Below are 23395 nucleotides of genomic sequence, written 5' to 3'. Positions count from 1 at the left end.
ATTTTGATTTTCTGAACAGCTCATTTAAAGCCTTCCAGTGCATAGGCTTCAGGTGTAATACCAGTTAATATACAATACTCTGACTGCATATCAAAAGTGAGTTATTCTTGGCTGGCGAGCTAACAATTTGTCCTTTTCCAGGCCATTTTAAATGAAGAGTCAGTCAGTCAGTCTGCCCTAGACATTCTGTGCTCAAAGAATACCTCTGAAGACATCCAGAATATTTCAGACGAGAAAAAGGTGAAGAATAGCAAAGTGTCTTATCCTGCTTTCAAGCAAACATCATTTAAAGACTATTAGCTACTTATAAGGTTCTATCTGCAAAATTATGGTTCTGAACCCTCATTGGTTTTAATTAATGGTGTCAGCAATTTGTATATGGTGTTCTTTTGAACTTAACAATATGAATTGGGATATTTAGAGTACTATATAGGTAGAGAACATTGAAGAGAATAAGGTTATGTCAATGACTAAATGTTGACAAAAATGCAAACAGAACCAAGCTCTTGATCACATTACAATACGTGTGTGTACATCTGTGCGTGTGGGAATGCAATGGAATATGGAAATGACCGAACATCAGGAAAATAACCTTATAATTGGCATATTAAGCTCCATTAAGAAGTAAATTAATGATAAATAATTGAAAAGTTAATTTAAGACTGACGTGGTGTCCCGTAATCTCCTCATAACTATTTTACTATGTCATACATTGTTAAAATATCATAATATACTAGATTATAATGACCATTGATTTTAAGTTGACCTACAATCAGGCCCCAGTATGTTGTCATGCAGCTATGTAGCAAAGGAATCCATTAAATATGTAACTCATCCATTTTAGTGTCAGGAAATGTCATACAGTATGTTAGCTGTCTGAAAAGGGATGACTATGGAGTGATTTCAGAGCAAACAGATGCCACATTGGCATCACCACCAGGAGTTTCTGCTTACCACAGTGACAGTTCGATTCTCTCCTACCAATCCTGGCTGACAAAGCACCAGGATGCTGTCTCTGGTTATGAATCTGATTTTAGAGAATTTGATTTGACATCTGAGCTTGTAAACTTGATACAGAGAAAATGTATACAATATCTACCATATTGAAACTGACTATATATATGAAACTGAATAAATATTACATTTGAATATTAAATGAAATTGAAATTGAATTTAAAACTGAATGCAATATTCACTCTATTAACTTTCAAATCATGCAATTCCAGATCAATTTATTAATTAAATTATTCAATTTCTACAGAAAACATTTAAAACTGTTACATTCAAATTCAATATCCTAATACAATTTAAAAAGTATGGAATTCAAATACAATTTCTGTTGGGACTAAAATCGCTCCATAGAAGACCCTTCATTTTCTCCCTGATTGGTTGTTAGCATGCATCACATCCTCAAAATAGTCCAGCCTCAACTCACTTCCTTTCAGCCACGTAGTTCCCACAGTCCAGTCTAGAAGTAATGGTAGAAACAAAAGAGATTGATAAATAGTGTAGAGAGTCAATATAGCGAACCAGCTAGCTAGCTTGTTCTCATACTTAATGAAAGAAACTCAGGAAAATGCCATGACTTTGAGTATACACACTGTGGCTTTCTGCCCTACTAATTAATTGAGGCACCTCACAGCATGGTTCTTTGAGGTTGTCGAATTAGTGATAGAGCTCCAGATAATTATGTGCGTCAATCACGGCTCTGGCACGGTCAGTCAGAGAGCGAGCGGTGGAGTGGTTAGCGTGTGACTGATCAGCGTGTGGCGATGAAGGGCAAGAGCATGTGTCTCTGTCTCCAGGAGGAAGTACAACTAGTGGCGAGATGGAGAGGGATGCATTGTAAATCTCTGCTGTCAATCACAAAGTGGCATTTCACTTGACTAAGTTGGAGGCAAGGCCAAATGATCAGAGTTTGAGTTGGAACATAGCCATTTGAGGAGAAATTACAAAGAATGAAGTTTACTGTGTGTATGGTGTAGTCTAGTACAGCTTCAAAGAGCATTTAATGATGTGTGAGGTTTATGACACCCTCAGCAGATGTTTACAGTTGAGAATTACATTAAATTCATTTGTTTAGTATTCTTGTTATCCTATTCCCTCAAAACCCTTAAGTGGATAAACTGAAATACATTAATCAAAAATCCTGACTTGATGCTACTGTGGGGACTCTTGTGCTGAAGACTTCGTGCAGGGAACGTCTGTATTCCGATTAGATGTTATCATCGTGGAAAAATCCAATGACATGAAAATGCTGTCATATTAATGCAATTTTGTATCACATTCCCAGCATAGGAAGATTACTTTTTAAAGCAAGACTGCAATAAGTTTTGTCTGCCCTTCTGAAGGAAGTGCTATTAATGACAGATTTGAAACCCTTGTTGGTCCAGGGTAAGATTAATATTGATACACTGACCTTCCTGTTTTGCTGCTCCATATTCTCTGATGTCTTTCTTTTGTGTGTAATCTACACATCACACATAGGGGTGCATGGTTTTAACTTTTGAGCTGTTTTTACAGAGGTGCCTTGTTGGGGATTGAGTGAGGAGAATTAAGGAGACGAAGCGAGATTAGCCGGAAGGATGAGCTGTAGATAAACATTTGGCTATGGAGGTATAAGCAGAGAGATGGGGAGCTCAGATTGATCCAGCCATCAGGTTGGGCCCAACATCCAGAATTCAATTAGAGAGAGATGGGTTAAGATACAGTAATCCATATTGCTTGGGTTTGTGTTTACTTTGGTCCTCAGGCTTGGATTAGTGGAGAACTGCTGGAGTCCTTTTACCCATTATTATGTCCTCAAATAACTCACATCGCCTCGGCACAGGTAAATTTAAAGCCTGTCGCTGCGCTTAGATAATTTGCCTATCTGTCTTCAGTTGGGCGCTTTTCATCTTTGGGCAGGAAGAAATAGAACAGTAGGGGCCCACTAGCTGAATGGATGGTGATTTTAATGTGACTTACCTTGGATGTTGAAAAGGAAAACACAATAATGATGGGATTTATTCATTCCTTTCACACTCTCATTAGAGGTAGCTGGTCTCGGCAGACAGTCCCTGTGGTAAACAGGCAGAGGATTAGTAGACGGAGCTTCCGCCCCCAGCAAATGAACAAACCAACACAGCATGCCCAGTGGGTGGGAGAGGAGGTATAGGGAACGAAGGGTGGAAGGGCAGGTGAGGGCAGATCCATGCCAATTTAGCCATCAGAGAAAGCCACACCATGCAGTTGGCCAAAGATATCACAAAATTACCTTGCACTCACCTGCCTTATTGTACATTTCAACTCTCTCAGGCTTGGGGAAATGTAAAGACCAGAAAGGGTAATAGTCTCTGGTTATGATCCTTAGCTGAGTTCCAGGCAACACGGACGGCATGGCAGGCGTTGGGCGGCCAACGCTCTGATTAGTAATTTCAAGTGCACTGGATGTACAACTCCAATGGTAATTTCCAGGGCTGATTGGCAGACAGTGGCGAGATTGGGGGCCACAGCGAGGCCATTAGCGCTGGGTGAAAATAGCGCTGGAGTGTGTTGAAACGTGGTCGCTGTCCAACAGTAAACTAACTATCTGAAGTGAAATGAAAACATTAGGTGAAGGCAGAGTGCTCGTACAGTTATTGTGTGGCACTGCTCAGTGCCTCTAACAGCCTGCTTCCTTAGGAACCCTGAGCCCTTCATTTCTGATCAAAGATCTGCTGCCTTTACCTTCTCAATTGACCCATGGTATTCAATCAAAAGGTGTTGTGTGAATGAGCAGTGATTTGTGTTGGGTAAATAGGAAGAGAGGCAGCTGTAAGGCTACTCAGGGGTGAGCAGAGGTTTGGAGGCCCATGGGTCAATGGTGAGAGGTATTCATGTTCTGTATGGCCCTACTTGAAAACAAACAAACGATAGACCCCATTTATTCTATTGCTGTGGACAGAGCCGAGCCAAGGTACCATGTAGTGGCACTCTTATATCTCCATCTGAGAGAAACATAACTCCCATTCATAGAATAATAGAGAGTTACTGGTCAGCGCTTTTTATATAAAATGTTTGTAAAAACAGGTGAGAAGTGTTAGCTTGAGGAGCTGTTTCTAGGTGGGAAAGCTCACCTCCCTCACTGTCCTCAGTGATAGTCACCTGGTGTCTACACTATCTCTACAAATGCCAAAACATTCCCACACACACACACACACACACACACACACACACACACACACACACACACACACACACACACACACACACACACCTGACTGCTCTAATCAGACCACATTGCTCTGTGTAGACATTTCACAAGGCTCATTCTCTTCTTCCTCCAATAGCAGATGTTAATAAAGCGTTATTAATTAAGAGAGATCTCTGCTCTCTTCTATCTCCTCCAGAACCTGAGCCTCACTGCAGTCAGGCCTCTCTACGGCTACCAGCACCTCCCAAACACGCACAGAACCTTTTATTCACTGTCTATTTGTTATTATTAAATTGCCTGGGTATTTCTTGCTACACAGTTTTTTGTCTCTCGCTCCTCGTTTTTGATCATCTGGTGTTATCTACCCCCCATTCTTCTGCATGGCGAGAGGAGGAGGAGAGGAGGAGAGTAATCTGTTGTCTCCACTCCACTGAACGTCATGGTTGGCTGCCCCTGCAGCTGGGCCAGGGAGGAAAAGGAGGAGGTAAACGAGGGGGCTCCACTAAAGCCGCGCTGCCGTCCACCGGAGCAGAAAGCTGGCAGATGCGACAAAGCCTTGTACGGCGCACAGGGCTGTGACTTCACCAACACTGCTAAAGGACCTCCAGTCTGTTATGGGCATACTCTGCCCCCTCCCAACCCACCCTACCTAACCCCCATACCTAACCTGTTCTCAGTGCTCCTCTGGTGAGCTACATATGTGGACTTCCATAGATAGCCTTTTTATGTGAAATAAGCAGATCTCCATTTTGCTGGTCAAGTGGCCACACCAGGTGGACTGTATTTTTCTCTGTGGGAGGGCATCTCTTAATCTCCAAGCTTCTCCCTCCTTCTCTCTCTTTTCCACCGACACCTGTAGCCCGCCTACGTCTGTAAAGGTCTAGGAGAGTCTGTACTTCTGTGCTCTCTTATTTCTGTCTGTGGAGAATGGCTCTTTCATCAACTAAGGGGGTGGTTTATGCTGGGGAGTTAACAAGGGCTTCGACGCTGTTTGATGAAAGTTTCCATTCACCTAATGCAGCTAGAATTTGTGCATAATTTGTGTGTTAGTGTGCATATTTTCTTTATGAGGATTATAGAATATTTGCTTGAAAATCAGTTGCCAATTGGATAGAAACCTAGCGTCTGTTAAACAGAGTATCTCCAGAAGGGGATATTTAGGTTAGCATGTTTGTTTGGCAGGATTTTTTTTGGCATTGTATTATTTTTTATTACCATTTTAATTAGATGTTAGTGATAATTAAAATGATTTTCCTAGGCTGTGAATAATAATAGTTACTGATGAGTTGAAGACCTGACGCAAGAGGGGAGGCTATGACAACCTCTGAGAAAATCATCCTAATCTGTCTAATTTCTTACAATGATGAGAAGGATTTTGACGTGGTGCGGAGAAGGGATTTGAGCAGCGGGTTAGAAGGGGGAGAAGGTATGGGGGTATTAATGCTGCCAAGGTGGAGACACCTCCGACGTTAAATCAATTACAGCACAGGTTGAAGTGGTTGATAATAGCAATCTGGACAGGGAGGATAGAGAACAAAATACAAGTGAATTCTCTCGCGTTCTCTTGTTCTGACACATGCCAAGAGATTTCGCCAAGCTGCCGTCTCTCCTACCATTGTGTCTGAGTGCTGACTTGTTCGCTGCGTGCAGCCAAGATAAACCTATCATAGGGGAGTCAGAACAAGGCTTTCTGGGTAGTATACCCAAGGCCAACACAACAAAAACTTCACAGAAAAACATGCCGGAGAGGCCCGTCGGATTCCCGAAGATGAATAGTCCAATATACAGTATGCTTAATGAATCCCACACATTTATTTTGATTCAATAATAGGGTGCATGCAGGAACATGGCATACAGTGGGGGAGAATTTGTATGAACCAATATGGAGACTTGTATTTACCTTTTAACTAGCTATCACTCACATTTCACCGGCCGGAGGACTGGATATGACGGATGTGTTTACTAATGTAATACTTCCATGGAATTAAAGACATTGTGTTTGCATTTCTATAATATATTATTGTCCCTCTCTCTGCATTGTACTAATGTTGTAAAACAAAGCTAATCTGTTTCTTCTCTGTAATTACTATCTTAACATAGGAAAACAACAACCCAAAACATAAAAATAACAGGATTATTGTAAGCAAATCCAATATGTTGTGTGGAAAGAGGTGCATTAAACACAGCAACATAATTTACTATGTATGCTGTTATTGCTGTTATTGCAATCCGTTACATTTCCTCTCCTATCTGCCACTTTTACTCCCCTTGGAGATATTGCAACAGAATTATCAGGGGAGGAAGCACATATCTCTTCATTATTTTCTCTTTGTGTGTGTGGGTGTTTGGGATGCTTGTGTGTGTACATAAGAGGGAGAGAATACAAACAAGGTAGCCAAGGCCACCCTAAGCTTTGCACAACAATCTAAAACACTATATAAGAAATAGACGGAAGCAGGAGAGAAATCAAACGAGAGTCCATCTTATTGATCTGAGAGACCACAAGTGTCACTTGTTAACCTCAGTCGAGATTCCAGCCTTATCCCCCCATCCCAAGATGCATTGCCTGTCTTTACATTAAAGTAAGCCGCAGACCGTGCTTTAGCTCCTGGTAAACACAATGTGCTGGAGAAGCTGACATCTCAGCCAACCCCGGCTTCAGATGGAGGCAGCGAGAAGCAGGCAGGCAAGAGCGAAAGCCCAGATGACAGGCTGACTTTAAAAGGCTTTTTCTCTCCCCGCTATTCCTCTCACAATGCCTTCCAATTACCCAACGGCCTTTGTGCTACAGTGTGGTAGCATGTCAAGGAGGAGAAGGGGGGCTGCTGTTTAGGTGGACTCAGAGGGAGATAGCTTCAAAGATATCAGAACCTCAACACGTTCATCAACACTGCATGTCAGTGACACCTCTCGCTAAGTGCCATTCCCCCACTGTGCCTCTAGTACCCCCTGTCCACCCCACCACCCCCCTCCCCCTACCCATAATGGGGTCTGTCACACCACACTTGAAAGCGATGTCTTTGAATGTGTTAGAGGACTGGTTACCCAGGGCTTATGGATCATAGTTTCTGACCGTGTCTCTATCTTTCTGTGTGTTTCTCCAGGGGTCCAGGCCACGTTTTCCCAGCAGCCCCAGGACCTGGTGGTGGTGGCTGGCCAGCCCGTCACCCTGCCCTGCTCCATTCCTGGCTACCATGGTGTTGTTCTGTGGATCAAAGATGGCCTGGCTCTGGGCGTTGGCAGAGACCTATCAGGTAAGGAAAGACATTTATCAAACCATATGTCACTCTCTTAATCTCCTTCTGTCACGTGTCTGTTTCTAATTCATTTTTCAATGTGTTAAAACTACTTACATTACTTACACACTGTTATGTATTTGTCAATATGCGATTTCTCACTTGACTGCTTTTAATCTTAAGAAAGGTTAAGTCTTCTTCCTCATCGCTGTAAAAAATATCACTCAGCAGGTAAACAAACATACAGCACAATCCTATAACAATACAATACTTTACATTACATCTGGTGTTAACTTCATTGTAAGCACAGCAAAACAAGCTGAAATTCACTACTTACATTAATCTCCTTGCTCTGCCTTCATATTTAGCCCAAAATTGGTCTACAAGTACAAGATGAAACAATTTGACATAAACAGTTACTTTCATGATATTTGTTTTTACAAATGTCAATAAACAATAAAGGTCCGCATACCAAAACCCTGATAAAAAATGAATTCATAAGAATGCTGCAAGTACAGAAAATGTTTTCTCAGTGGGAAATGAATATCCAACAAGTGTGTGGAGTTTGGAATTTGTGACAGTAACTGTGAGCTTACAGTATTAGATATAATATTTCCTGGGATTTCTTATGACCTCTATGTAGAAGAAACCCTGAGTGTCATAGAACAAAATAGATTGTGTTCAAAGTTTTGACACACCTACTCATTCAAGGGTTTTTCTTTACTTTTACAATTTTCTACAATGTAGAATAATAGTGAAGACATCAAAACTATATAATAACACATATGAAATCATGCAGTAACCAAAAAGTGTTAAACAAATGAAAAATATATTTTAAATTAGAGATTCTTCAAAGTAGCCACCCTTTTCCTTGGTGACAACTTCGCAAACACTTGACAATCTCTCAACCAGCTTCATGAGGAATGCTTTTCCAACTGTCTTGAAGGAGTACCCACATATGCTGAGCACTTGTTGGCTGCTTTTCCTTCACTCTGCTGTCCAACAGATCCCAAACCATCTCAATTGGGTTGAGGTTGGGTGATTGTGGAGTCCAGGTCATCTGATGCAGCACTCCATCACTCTCCTTCCTGGTCAAATAGTTCATACACAGCCTGGAGGTGTGTTGGGTCATTTTCCTGTAGAAAAACAAATGATAGTCCCACAAAGTGCAAACCTGATGGGATGTCGTATCGCTGCAGAATGCTGTGGTAGCAATGCTGGTTAAGTGTGCCTTGAATCCTAAATAAATCAGCACCCCCACACCATCACATTTCCTTTGCTTCATAGTGGGAACCACACATGCAGAGATCATCCGTTCACCTACTCTGCATCTGAGAAAGAAACGGTGGTTGGAACCAAAAATCTCAAATTTGGACACATCAGACCAAAGGACAGATTTCCTCCGGTCTAATGTCCATTGCTTGTGTTTCTTGGCCCAAGCAAGCCTCTTCTTATTGGGGTCATTTAGTAGTGATTTACGCAGTCTCCTCTGAACAGTTGATATTGAGATGTGTCTGTTATTTTAGCTCTGTGAAGCATTCATTTGGGCTGCAATCTGAGGTGCAGTTATCTCTAATGATCTTGTCCTCTGCAGCAGAGGTAACTTTGGGTCTTCCTTTCCTGTGGCGGTCCTCATGAGAGCCAGTTTCATCATAGCGCTTGATGGTTTTTGCAACTGCACTTGAAGAAACTTTCCAAGTTCTTGAAATGTTCTGTATTGACTGACATTCATGTGTTAAAGTAATGATTGACTGTCGCTTCTCTTTGCTTATTTGAGCTGTTCTTGCCGTAATATGAACTTCACCAAGTAGAGCTATCCTCTGTATACCACCCATACCTTGTCACAGCACAACTGATTGGCTCAAACGCATTAAGAAGGAAAGAGGCACACCTGCTAATAGAAATGCGTTCCAGGGTACTATCTCATGAAGCTGGTTTAGAGAATGCCAAGAGTGTGCCAAGCTGTCATAAGGCAAAGGGTGGCTACATAGAAGAATCTCCAGAAAATATATGTATTTTGATTTGTTTCACACTTTTTTGGTTACTACATGATTCCATATGTGTTATTTCATAGTTTTGATGTCTTCATTATTCTACAATGCAGAAAATAGTAAAAATAAAGAAAGACCCAGGAATGATTAGGTATATCCAAACTTTTAACTGGTACTGTATGTATTCGTGATAATTTCAGCATAATAGTTCGTAACTCAAACCATTCTGACGTTTTTGTGAGAAGATCCGCTCCCAGATCCCTTTCGGATCTGCTCTTGTCTCACAAACACCACTCTAACTCAGCCCCCGTTAATCAAACATATAAATGGTTGATATCAGTGAATGCAGAAGACATTGTCGAATCCAATGGTTCAACCCTTGGATTCCGTAACTCTAACATAATGTTTAAAACATGTCGGCGTGACAGTGGGACACAAGATTTAACTACCACACTCCATTTTCCACCCCAAATACCTACTATCCAATAATAGATACATTGAAATTGTCACGTTCTGACCTTAGTTCCTTTGTTATGTCTTTGTTTTAGTTTGGTCAGGGCGTGAGTTGGGGTGGGTAGTATATGTTATTTTTTCTATGTTGTGTTTATGTGTTTATGGAGGCAGCGAAAGCTGAGCGGCGGCGATATGAGGAGGCAGCACGGCAGGGCGACAGGCACGAGAGGCAGCCCCCCCCCAAAAAAATTGGGGGGCACACGGGGAGTGTGACAGAGTCAGGTTGGAGACCTGAGCCCACTCCTCTTGCTTACCGAAATAAGCGCAGTACTGGTCAGGCACCATGTTATGCGGTCATGCCCACGGTGTCGCCAGTACGCGCTCACAGCCCGGTGGGCTATAGGCCTGCTCCCCGCAAGTGCCAAGCGAGAGTGGGCCACCAGCCAGGGCGTGTTGTGCCAGCCCAGCGTGTTTGGTCTCCGGTACGACGTTTCAGCCCAGGGTATCCTGCGCCGGCTCTGCGTGCTGTGTCTCCGAGGCGCTGGGAGGGTGCAGTGCATTCTATGCCTGCGCTCCGCCTGTGCAGGGCGAATGTGGGTATTGAGCCTAAGGGAGAGGTGCGAGTGGTATGCACCAGATCTCTAGTGCTCACCCACAACCTGGTTCAACCTGTGCCTGCACTCTGGATGGTCCGGGTTAAAATGGGGATCCAGCCGGGAGGAGTGGTGCCAAGGCTGCGCACCAGGGCTCCAGTGCTCCCCCACAGCCCGGTCCATCTGGTGCCTCCTCCAAACACCAGGCCTCCTTTAGGATTCCCCTGCCTGGTGGGTCCTGTGGCAGCCCCACGCACCAGGCTGTCTCTCCATATCCTCCCTCCAAGTCCGCCCGTCTGTCCTGAGCTGCCAGAGCCGCCCGTCTGTCCTGAGCTGACAGAGCCGCCCGTCTGTCCTGAGCTGACAGAGCCGCCCGTCAGTCAGGAGTTGCCAGAGCCGCCCGTCAGTCATCCGCTGCCAGAGCCGCTCGTCAGTCAGGAGCTGCCAGTGCCGCGCTTCAGTCAGGAGCTGTCAGAGCCGCCCATCAGGCAGGAGCTGGCAGCTCCCGTCAGTCAGGAGCTGCCGGAAAGGCGGGTAAGGAGCGGGCAAAGACTACGGTGGAGTGGGGTCCACGTCCCGCGCCAGATCCGCCACCGTGGACAGACGCCCACCCAGATCCTCCCCTATAGGTTCAGGTTTTGTGGCCGGAGTCCGCACCTTTGGGGGGGTACTGTCACGTTCTGACCTTAGTTCCTTTGTTACGTCTTTGTTTTAGCTTGGTCAGGGCGTGAGTTGGGGTAGGTAGTCTATGTTCTTTTTTCTATGTCGTGTTTATGTGTTTGGCCTGGTGTGGTTCTCAATCAGAGGCAGGTGTCGTTCGTTGTCTCTGATTGAGAATCATACTTAGGTAGCCTTTTCCCACCTGTGTTTCGTGGAAGATTATTTTCTGTTTTAGTGTTTTACGCACCTTACAGGACTGTTTTGGTTTTGGTTTATTTTCACGTTGTTATTTTGTATTGTCAGTGTTCAGTAAAATAAATCATCATGAACACATACCACGCTGCGCATTGGTCCGACATGTCATACTCCTCGTCAGAGGAGGAAGAAGAATACAGTTACAGAAATACCCCAGACAGTTGTATTCACAAGACCTCATTACTATCTAATAGCAAGATAAAACTAATTGAATAACAGTTTGTGGTGGGCAAAGAAGCCCCAAAATCAACACTGAATGTGAAATCAATATAGCCAGGGGTCACATTTCAAGTACTTTTAGCGAGTAAATGGGCTTTTGAAGAGTAACTCACAATCCAAATAACATTGTGGCTTTTGTATTATTACCTTAATTGTTTAATTTGGAGTACCACTTACTGCTGCACTGTCATTTTAGTAGCCTGCAGTTTCTCCACTTGACGCTGGCGCCTGATCCATATTCATGAGACGTGACGACTATCTATTCTTCCAAGTAGATATTTACAATCTTTAACTAAATCTTGGGAGAGTAAATTCCTATAGCTTGAAAAATCTGCATTATTTATAAATATATAATTTATCCCCCCGATTGTCTTTAGAAATAGGATCCTTGGGATTCCAAGACATTCTATGGCCTTTTACAGGGAGTAAGAGTGATGAGTCTGAAAATGTCCAAGTTCCTTTCACACCTCTGTTCCTCTATCACTGAGGGATCTCTAGCCTGTCTCTCAGGGTACTTGCCATTCAAGTCATGACAAGAAACCCAACTGGGGCCCTTTAAAAGCGGGGGCCTCTTTTGATCTGGACGATTAAATATGTATTCCACTAGAGATGTGCGGCCTCCTAACCTCTGGCCTTCAGTGACTGCTCTAGTGTACATGCCTTGTCACCGATAGAACTCCTTAATTAAACCTCAGTTGACGAAGGTGTCCCAATAAATGCGTTCCATTCCTCAGTGTGGCCCTTATCAGGCCCCTCGGAGGCTGGGGAAGGCAGTAAACAATGGCCAAACAGTTTTGAAGTGGCCGAGAGGAGAGGGAAGAGAGGGAGAATAGGGAGAAGGACTTATGCTAACGAGAAGAGAGAGAGGGTGAGAGCAACTCTTAACGGCACATCATCAACAGTTTAACTGTCATGGGCGAGAGGCTGTGGAGGGAGGCTGTGGACTGACCTCATCGTGTCTCTACCCCTATAAACCAACACTTCACTCTGTATGCGGATCAATGGCCGGGCCAGGACGCTCAGAGATGGACTGAATATGAATGCTCCTCTCCATACAGCATGAGTCGATGAGATACATCGCGTTGGAGAAGGTTATCATGGACGAAAGATATCTTTATTAGAAAGCACAGACAGGGTCTTAGAGCAGTATTAAGATGAATGTCACTTTTTGAAATAAAGTGTACCACAGCTGCTCTTTTAATCGTCTCTGCCAACGTCAACAAGCAATACAGTCAGCCATAAAGAATGATGGCATATACACGGCTATATACACAAGGAAAGCAGCTGTATACATAAAAGTGTGAGGCGTCTAATATTGTGCCGAGCATTTCAATATAGGAACCACTCTGCTATTCATAGAAGGAGCTGCGTTAGCAGTAGCTCGCTCTGTCTGGGCCTGTTTCAATTCAGGGGAACAGTGATTAAAATGAGAGAAATCTTTCACTATTCAGTCTGATATATCAGAGGACAAAGAAGATGATTCCTATCGCTTCCTGCTCCTTCTCTTTGTGTAGCGTCTTCTATTCTAATTAAAGAGAGAGATGCACCGGCCCAAAGCTGCACCAAATGAATGGCATGAATATGCATGAATGGCATGAATATATCTCCAAGCAGTCCACAGAGAGTGCCCACTGGTGGGCACTTTTTTGGAGGGCAAAAATGGAATGATGGAAAACCGAAGTCTTAGAATGTTCCAGATATTGCACATAACATTCTAGACATTCTAGACAGAGGTGTAGAGTCATTGGAAGCTACCTGACAAACGTGCTCCTCTGGCTTGTCACCCGACAGCAAATTAAACATTGGTCATCCATTTCCCAACATCAACCTACCCTATTTCCGTCCCTGGAGGTGTCAGTGTGAGACGTGTTCTTCCTGAACAGTGTAAATAACTATCCCCCTGGCTCAATTCATCGTCCCTTCCTCTGCCATTGATCCACCATAAAGACAAATCCATTTCTATCCTGATGGATTCATTACCCTTAATGGGGCTATTTTACATTGTTTGCTTTAGTTAACTTACCTTGTCTTTGAGATTCATTGAGATCAATGTGAGTTATACAACAGTGACGTCCCTGAAATTTCCTAACATAAAATAAAGCAGTGTTTTTGCATGCTCTAAGTGTAACCCAGTTATGCCACAGGACAAAATCCACCAATGTCTATTGAAAAGGCATTTAAATGCCATTAAATGAGACTTACGCTAAGGTATTTTTAAATTTACTCTCAGTTAGCAAGCTTTATTGTATTACAGCAGCACATCTTATGTTCAATCTGCTAGAGGGCAAGAGGAGTGAATTGACTGGGTCATTTGTTAATGTACATGAACAAGGAAACTCAGTGGAATGCTGTCGTACTGTACAACACAATATGCCTACAGTAAATATTTAGCACATAAGCTCCTGCACTGGATATAAGGCAGATGGGGTCACCTCAAGGTCATACCATTTACAAGGCCTTCTTGTTGTGGAGAAATAATTTCTCATGTCTCCTGAGCTTACACAGGGTCACACCAGTGCATTGTGCTTAAGCAGGTTCTCGTATTTGAAGGAATGACCTTCATTCAAAGCATGTATTTCAGGAATGGAGTCTCATTCAACTTCAGAGAAAGACATCAGTCAAACTGTGCTTTATCTCTAATAAATAGTTCAACGAAGCCATTGACCCACTGGCTGCATAATCAACAACAGCATGGAACTCAAGATCAATGGTCATTAATGTTATTAAGCGAATACTGCTCAGTTATATCAACACTATATTAGAGGGATGTGTAACCTTTTTGACCTTCTTCTGGCCCTGTATGGAAGCTTATGTATCAATGTGAATAATAAGACCCATAACTGCAAGCGGGATGTGGGCAGGAGAGAGCACTCTCTATCTGAGAATCTGGCGATCGTATAAACATCGAAACCACTCAGAGCTCACATAGCCCACCCCATGTCTTTGTTTGGTACCTCATTGTACACTGCTCCTGCGGTCTATGTTTATGCTATATACTCTCATAGCCGCAGGAAGTAGCTCCTATGTTTATGCTATATACTATCATAGTAATGTATGTTTCGTCGACGGGGGGAGGTGAGTGCCTGAACAAATCCGTCCTGCTTGCATCCCCCACCCTCTTAAAGCTTCAAAGCTATGTGGGAAGATGAAATGCAGAGTGGTTTAATCGGCTATAACTCATCCCACTATGAGAAAATTAGGGCCACTTCATGGCCTATGCAAGTGAATGGGATCCAGTAAAGCAATGGATGATAATTGGGCATTCGGAACACAGTGGTCTCCATAGCAAAACTCAAGGACTTAAAAGCCATTATATCTCCTAGTCTATTAGTCCTAGTCTATTATACTCATATTGGGTGGCATGTGCTAAAACATACCTCTTTAAATCCCCAGTGTTTTATACTAAAGCACCAGGAAATCTTTGAAGAGAACATGACTCATTGATAGATTCAACGGAATACATTTTTCATCCAGACATTTAATGCAGTGATTCAACAGCGGGGTTGGCAGAGATTGTAGCGGGTTAGAGTTGAATACCATCTGTTGTGTAAGTTCAGTTTGACAAACTACATCGTTGGATAAAATGTTTAACTGTTGGCCTGGTTATGCTTAAAACTCTCGACTCTATCGGGTTCTGTCATCAGTGAATTACAGAAGAACCTTAGGAGGAGAAAGCAATCACTGCCAAGAAATACTGAACATTTTGGAGAATTTCACTTGCAAAGATTCTCGTTTCAATTCACATTTCTCCAATAATTACACAGAACTCAGCCTTTAGAGAGCTGTTCAAGTTATTCATATTGAAATCGTGTGCAATTTTCTATAAAGCTTCACAATCAAACATATCCCTTTGTCACTTATTGTTTTGTGTTTTAGAGCTATCCGACTTTACTTTGCACTGTAAAATGGTCAGGACTCCTGGACATACATCCCTCTTCCTGCATTATTAAAATATGAATCTCACACCACTGCCCTGCTGAAACACATCTCAATATCTAGCCGTGCGTCTTCACCATGGCAATAAAACATACTCGCTCTCCGAAATACAGAAACCTCCTCAACCCCTATCATCATTGTCATCTATGTAATTCATGTTTTCAATCAGTTTAAAAATGTCTACTAATTTTTAAAGAAAAAATCTGGCTTCACATTGGTGACACTAATAATTCTGAGACAGGTATATTAAGGTCTCATCTCATTGGAAATTTCAAAGCCCATCTCAAATGACCTAAAATGTACAGTAACACAGCAGTCAACAATCAATATTGCACCACTGATCCTTCACTCATTTGTGATTGCCTGCATTCTGGCATTGTTTGTACCATGCTTTGATATCTCCTATCTTAAAAAAAAAGGTTGGATTGAATGGTGCTGATATAGGTTGAAAGACCAGACTCCAGGTTCTGACAGGGCACATGTTGCATTTTGTTCCAGGCTACCCTCGTTACACAGTGATTGGGGACCACAGTACAGGGGAACACCACCTTCGGATCCAACGTGTGGAGCTGATGGATGACGCTGTCTTTGAGTGCCAGGCAATCCAGGCAGCCATGCGGTCCCGTCCTGCCCGACTCACTGTGCTGGGTAAGTGAGGATTAGGTTTACATACAAATGCACACTACACATACATGTATAGACACAATTTGAAGTATGTGCACAGATAAAATGGCAATGGATGCAGGCAGTGACTTAGTAGCCACCTCAAACCAACCACAATGTCATATCTGTAGTGCTCCTCCCCTCCTTCAACACTTTCAAAATCCACTAAATCTGTGCACTGAATCAATGATCATGAAAAGGGTTAGAAAAGCCACAGCTTTTTATCAGCATAACAGGAACTATCAAGATAATGCTGCAGCTAATGGAAACAGTACAGCATCTCTTAACATTGCCAGTCCCTAATGTTTTTACTTTAATTTCCTTCTACAAACCCAGCCATCTTCATTATTAAGCCTGAGAGGTTACTGGTTCTTAATTAAACTTTATTGGGTTATCATTCAGTGTTGCCAGTTCTGCCATATTGGGCAGCATTTGTAAAATCACTGCTCACTCTTCTCTATAGCTCTATAGGCTCTCTCCCACTCTCTCTGCCCTCTACGCTGTATACCCTTCTGCTGTGGAGGATGATGGGTAATATGAAGGGAAGCTGGATGATAGAGCCAGTGATAGAGCCAGAGAACAAGGGAGAAGAACTGAGGGGAGAGGAGGAGGGAAAGTGGGAGGTCCGTGAAGCTGAGTGTCCTCGCCACGAGAGACTGATTCGCTTTATTGATCTCCGCTAATGAAAAGTGAAACTAATGATCTGTAGGGGTGGAGGCAGCCAGAGAAAGGAGAGAGGGAAGACAAATTGAGGACCAACGTCTCTCACTCTGCCGCGCCCCCTGCAAATGGATATTAATTAATAATTACGAGTTCTTTGCAGAGTCAAAGCAGCTATACGCAGATTCCCCTTCCTCCCCTCCCCTTCCCCCAAAGTTAAGTTTATTTCCCTCCAACCTCGCCGTTCACAGCAGCTAAGTCGTTTGATCAAGGCCTCAAGGAGAGGAGACGGGTATGAGACACAAATCATTTAGGATGCATTGCCATACCTTCAATTTATTTGTGGTTTCTCTCAGTTGGATGTTATTAATTTACTCTTGATGATAGTGTTGCTTGGGGCTTGCTAAACATTTAAAGTTGAACTAAAGCATCCTTTTCCTTCACAGTACACTACTGCAACAGTTGATACGTTTCTAACCCAGCCCTGTTGAGGTGTAGTCACATTATCTAACAAGGTAAAGCTGGCTACTTAGAGGAAAGGGCTTGTCTGTACAAGCTCCATTAAAATGATTAATCATCAATAAACGAGGGGAGCCAATTGTCTCTATTCCTCTTTGGCTATTTGAGGGTGAAACACGTATCATCCTTTCTCATAAGCCCCGCCATAAGATGTTTGTTTAATCCCCTGCCTAGCTGGCTGACTCCTGAATACATTGCGAAGGAGGGCCCCCAGGCAGGCACACATGCAAGGTAATGGAATAAATATATGCAAACCCCATGTCACTGCAAACTCTAAGCTGTCAATTACCCGCCAGTGGTGACAGAGTGTGTCTATCGACTCAGAAGACAGCGACGGTCCGTCACAGAGTGGAACAGTCTCCCTTCTCTCCTACCTGACTGTCAAATAAATCTAAAAACATTCCCCTTCTCTCTCTCATCAGCCATATATTTGTCCCAGCCCTACTGTGTTCTATATCAAAGGGAACTGTTTTCTTTATGACTTTGATATTTACAGATAAATGACGCAGATTTTGAGTGTTTTTTTGTCGCTCGATTTTCTCCCATAAGAATGGTACTGTGTCAATATGTGAATTTATTATCCTTGAAATACCTAGCACGACTCAATGGGGCAAAAAGTTAAATCCAATTTTGCTATGCATTTAAGCCAATGAGATACAGTCTCTAACCTGACCCTTCTCCTGTCTCCACATTAGTAAAAAAATGTGTTGGTGAGTTTGGAGTATCTTATGTGAGTAGCATTTGGAGCAAAATGTAAGCTTATAAAATAAATTCAGTATGGGGGAAACCCCATAGAAGAATGAAAGGGTCGTCTGATCTAGGGGTTATGGTCTGAGGTTAGTCCTCCGTCTAATTATATCCTCTGCAGCAAGGTAGCAGGCAGCCAATCCTATGCATCAATGTGTTCACCTTGGTCTGGGGTAGGAGCAAAAGGGAGGCCTGGGCTCTCTGGAATAAGGTCTCTACCTTTAAACAGACGTGTGAGGCCAGGTAGTCTTTTGTAAGAAAAATGTGCAACATTTACCATTTAGCGATGGAGAAAGAGTTATTGCTGCTGTTTTCAGAGTAGGCCTACATTGAGTGATGAGGTCTGCTGTAGACTCTACTGTGACATTTAGAGACCTCAGTGACATTCATCCACCGACAGGTCTTCTAATGAACCTTCAGTACTCATCAATCGCTTATGTTTTCCTTTATTGTTCCTTCCCGTTCCTCGTTTGGTCTTGCTCGTTAATGCAAGGTCGTAGTCCTGTCTGATTACTACATGTGTTGCAGTCCAAGATGAAAACTATATTCAAGTGATACAAAGTAATGCCACAAGGCCCTAATACATTCATAAGTATTCTCTGGGAAATTATGTTTTCATATTGCTCATTAGGAAATATTTACTTTGCTGCAGATTAATTCCAAAGAAAATACCAGAGCTAGATCTGTCCTCAGTTTTCATTTGCTGTCAAGCTAATTATTAATTACAGTCACACTGCAATGGGAAGATCATGTTTCCTTAGCATGGAATTAATAACGGTAAATAGCAGGTCTTAGAGCTGTAATTTTCCAGACAGTCTTCTACCCTTGTTTGTCACTTTAGAGAGAGTCCAGCGGCACTCTGATTATTAACTTTTAATTGCAAGAGAGCAAGACTTGAGATCTGATAAAACACTTCCTTCCAAATTGCTAAAAATGTCTCTTTGGAGCAGCCAAAGACAAGGAAGGGCAATCAGCTATGTTGAGTTCTGACTTGCCTTTCAAAATCTTTTTTTTCAGAGGCAAAAATGACATTTTCCATGAAAGCTTGTTGATTATTATTCTATGGCTGGTCCAGCCTTGCACAGTGCCAGGGGTCATGGTGTGCCTCGCAGCATGACGTTGGAAGGAGAAAATCAAGTTATATCTAACTGTGCACAGATAGTTGGCTTCCCAGTGTCCTCCTGTTACTGCTTGGAGCCCAGCTCTTTTCCTATGTCTAGTTTTTCATCCTGTGGTGAAATGATTGAGTGTCTGTTCAGCGTGACCCTTTGTTATTTTTTACCTTAGAATCCACCTCATCATCCTGTCATTTCTTTGTCCTCAGAAAAATGTACTTATCCAGTCATGGGAGTGAGCCGGTGACTTATTTGACTTTAAAACACAGTGTAGGTCATTCACTAGATTTATCCAATAGTGTTGGACTAAACAATGCTGCTCTGCACCGCAGGGTCTTCCTAGCATGATATCTTAGTGATGTGTCTCTCTACTGAAGTGCCTCAATATTCAACTTTAAAAAGGTTCAGTCATATGTTTATTCTTTTACATTGCAATTTCTATTTTATGAAGGATAACTTTAAAACAGTGATAGACAAAGGAAATAAAAGCTCAACATTTTAATGAAAATGTGTCCTTCAAATGTTTTGTCTCACTCAAGGAACTGTTTTGAAATCTCGACACTGAACCGAAGGGCAACTTCATGAGGAGCATTGTGTTTTGATAACAAGACACAAACATGAAGCAGTATTTGTCCCCATGTCTCCTGTAGTTCAAGCCACTGAATCCCACTTATGCTTTACTGAATAAAGCATTTCAAAGTAGATGCACTGTATGAAAACAGAAGGGACACAAAGTGAATGCCTTTCTGAAGAAGCACAAGGGTGAGAATGCAAGTTGATTGGCTTCCAGTAGCAGTCACGACGATAGCAGTATTTCTATTGCCACCACTTTTACCTCTCCAACTAATTCATGAAACTGTTTTTACTCCCAGCTCTCTCTTTCTCCCTTTCTCTATATCTCTGAATGATGCTACAGGACTGTGCATGACAAAATTGCAAAGTCTTGAAAGGAAATGTTGAAACACCTCATTTATCAGTTTAAGTGTACTAGTGTTCTGTATGTAACTAATTTATCTCTCACAAAAGTCAATTTGGCTCTAGCCAAGCATCGTCGCTCAAGTAGGGCCAGATAAGAACCCCTGATCAGCAGTCATTTTGTTAGAAATATGTCTCTACCATTTACATTATTCTGCTCACACTACCCTGATTTACATTAAAGTACATTACTGACTTGTCTGAGATCTAAGACAAAGTTAGACCATCTATAATATCAATGACTCTATGTTAATACCAACAGATTGCAGGTAGGGTACGTTTTGGGGTTTGAGTGAGTTTTAATAGGCAAGGGTACTTTTTAAATTACATATATGTTCAGTAATAAATTATCGTAACAAAAATGATTATTGACTGAAACAAATCTAGAACTGGAGGAGGTGAGCGATTGATTGACACACTGCAAGGAACAAAGCATTGCCATAACATTTAATACGGGCCTGCTTTTACATTTCATGCAAAATGACAGCAACATAGCTACTCACAAATAAACACACACACACACAAACACACACAAACACGTTAGTGCCCTCTCAATCTGTGAAGAGCAGCTTTGGACCTGCAAATCGCTGCTCTGTGACGAAGCTGTCTCTTCACGCTGCTGACAAGTCTGGCATCTCACCACTCCTCCCATGTCTCCAGAAAACCTCCCCATCCCTCTCTTCACTCTCCCTGTGTGGGTCAGCACCCACACACGCACGCTCACAAACACACGCACGCACGCTCACACACACACACACACACAAACACACACACACACAGTCAAACCTTGACTCACATTAGTCCCTGATCATCTGTCGTCTCATAAGGATAGGGTCCACTGTGATACTTTGGATAGGCATTATTCATGCACACATCTTAAAATAAAAAAAAGAAAGTAAAACTAACACAGATGGTATTACCAGAGAGGGAGAGATAGAGACAGTCTGAGCCAGAATCTTGTGGCCTACAAACAGGTGTACGGTGACAGCAATTGAATAGGCCTGTGTTTTGGGCCAGTGAGCCACATATGTCTCTTGTCTTCCACCTACGATGGATAGTTATTTTCGCCCTTCTCTTTTGTGATATATCGATCACAACCTCTGCAAGCTGCCACGGCTCCGTCGCATTGGGGTGACAGGCTGCTGGCGTGAGCATTCCGCCAAAACCGACCAGGCAAGCCAACCCATTTTTGTTCCAGACACCTCGGCAGAAGCACAGCACTGTGCACGCTGCATTTCCAGTCCCCCCTTCCTTCCCCATTCCCCCATCTCAGAGCTCCTTCTGAGGTTACCCGTCTCATTCACTCACCTCCAAATTGCCTTTTCAACCAAATCTCCTGCTCCTGGATGGCTGTGTATATGACTACATGCTGCATGGAGAATGTTCCCCAGCCTGGGTCTGGCTGTTTATGACTCAGATTGTCCACCATTAGCAGAGCCCCAATGGTAATAGACTGGCGCCATCAAGGTGTTTTCTCAGACCAGGCTAATCCCAGAGGTTCTGAGGTATTGAAATGTCTTTCAGGACACAGGGCAGGTTTATACTCAAGGTTTATTCAGACAAGCCCTGATCGTGACAGACTTACTGGCCCACACTGTTTTCTTAATTACAAATCCATACTGTATGCCTCAGTCTCATTTATAGATATTTTTGATTATACACTAAAAGTAAATGATCTCACTAAAACACAATCAATCGGACCTGACTTCCTCTCCCGAGCCTGCTCTGAGTTTTGCGGTAAAACATGGCTCTGAGCTCTGGATTGGGCAAAAACATGAAACAACCCCTGGTGTTATCTCTCTCAGGAAGGGGCGATGCAATTCCATTAAACTCCAGTGCTCCTTTAATGAACTTCAATGGAATATCTTATCTGAGGCGGAGGGCTGGGCTAATGTAAGACTGTGTGCCCCCTCAAAACACTTCTAATAGTCTCACTCCCTGAAAAATGTTGCTTGGAGCATAAATATGTGAAATTAACTGGTCTGATGGCCACGAAAAAGTGACAGACAGGCACACAATAACCCTCCAGATAATCATTAAATGTGAGAAAAAGTACATTTAGAGGTAAAATGTTAATACATGCTTGAAATCCCTCCTCGTGAGCTGGGAGGAAAAACAGGGAAACTAACAGTTTGAGACAAGTAAGACAAGAACACATACTACATAACTAATCTTCTCTTGGTTGATCTACTCCTTTAAAGAAAACTCACAGAATATCTCTTCCACTCCCTATCTCAGACAACAAGAGGATGTTTTTTGCTCTCCAACCTATTTGAGAAACTATTGAACAGTGTGTGTGTTTGTATGTGTGTGGAAGTGTGTGGTGTGAGATAGCATTATACTCTCCCAGAGAAAAGTGGGGAAAGAGAAAGGATTTCAACGAGCCAGCTGGTAATTAAAGAGGAGCGATCAATCCGAGCCGCTGACCGGCTCGTGAGAAATCCTTTGCGCGGCCACAGTAAAGGGCTAATTTGGAACCATTAGGGGCTGCCGAGTTTGCAAGCAGGCCTGTAATGATGATGACTGGCAGGGTTCGAGGCCTTTGTGCAGCTGTCAGACCGGCCCGCAAGAGGGATGGTGGTGGAGAGATGACTTAACAGAAGCCCTGTACGGAGAGGGTGAGAAAGAGAGGGAACTGGAGTAACACCTCCTTTTATAACTGTCCTGGGAGTTACACTGTGACTCAGAATAGGCTACTAATGTTGCTTCATTGTCCACTGTAGAAAGTCCACTGTAAAATGTACAGTCGTATATCAATGGCATGTGATGTACATAGGTTGAGGTAAACTACCTGCCCATTGTTTGTTCAGGCAGTACTTACAGTACGTCTGAGTGATACTTTTGTTTTGTGAGGGGTTGGCCCTGCGTCCCTAAATGGGGAACCCACAGTGGAAGATTGAGGTGTGCAGATGGAGAGCATGCCACCTGTGCCAATCACTTAGCAAAGAGATGACACTGGTTCTCATTCTACTCAGAGATCCTCTGTGTCATCCTTGTGACAGACATCAGACACATGGTGGAAATGAAAAAAGGCCTGTCGGAGGCAGCCAAGCGTGTCTTTCTCCTCTTTGTCTGTTTTCCATCCAGCCTTGACACAACACCGCCTATCTCCCAGAGCAGAGCACACGACTCGAAAGCATAACGGCAATCTGTGTGCGCCGCCATGGACCTCTGCGTATGGAGTTTGCATAAATGTTAA

The 23395-nt window shown here is 43.0% G+C and overlaps 1 protein-coding gene across 1 annotated transcript in view; it reads left to right on the top strand.

Annotated features, from left to right (window-relative positions):
- Positions 1–23395, top strand: part of LOC139382969 (kin of IRRE-like protein 3) — a 212693-nt gene that overhangs the window by 137583 nt on the left and 51715 nt on the right. The window contains exons 2-3 of the mRNA XM_071127248.1: positions 7279–7428; positions 16016–16165. Coding sequence (XP_070983349.1) covers positions 7279–7428; positions 16016–16165 — 300 coding nt within the window. The remainder of the gene's footprint in view (positions 1–7278; positions 7429–16015; positions 16166–23395) is intronic.

Source organism: Oncorhynchus clarkii, chromosome 24 (assembly GCF_045791955.1).
Source record: "Oncorhynchus clarkii lewisi isolate Uvic-CL-2024 chromosome 24, UVic_Ocla_1.0, whole genome shotgun sequence".
Lineage (NCBI taxonomy): Eukaryota > Metazoa > Chordata > Actinopteri > Salmoniformes > Salmonidae > Oncorhynchus > Oncorhynchus clarkii.
The sequence above is the reverse complement of the archived record's forward strand: the minus strand, read 5'-3'. Positions and strand labels throughout refer to the sequence as shown.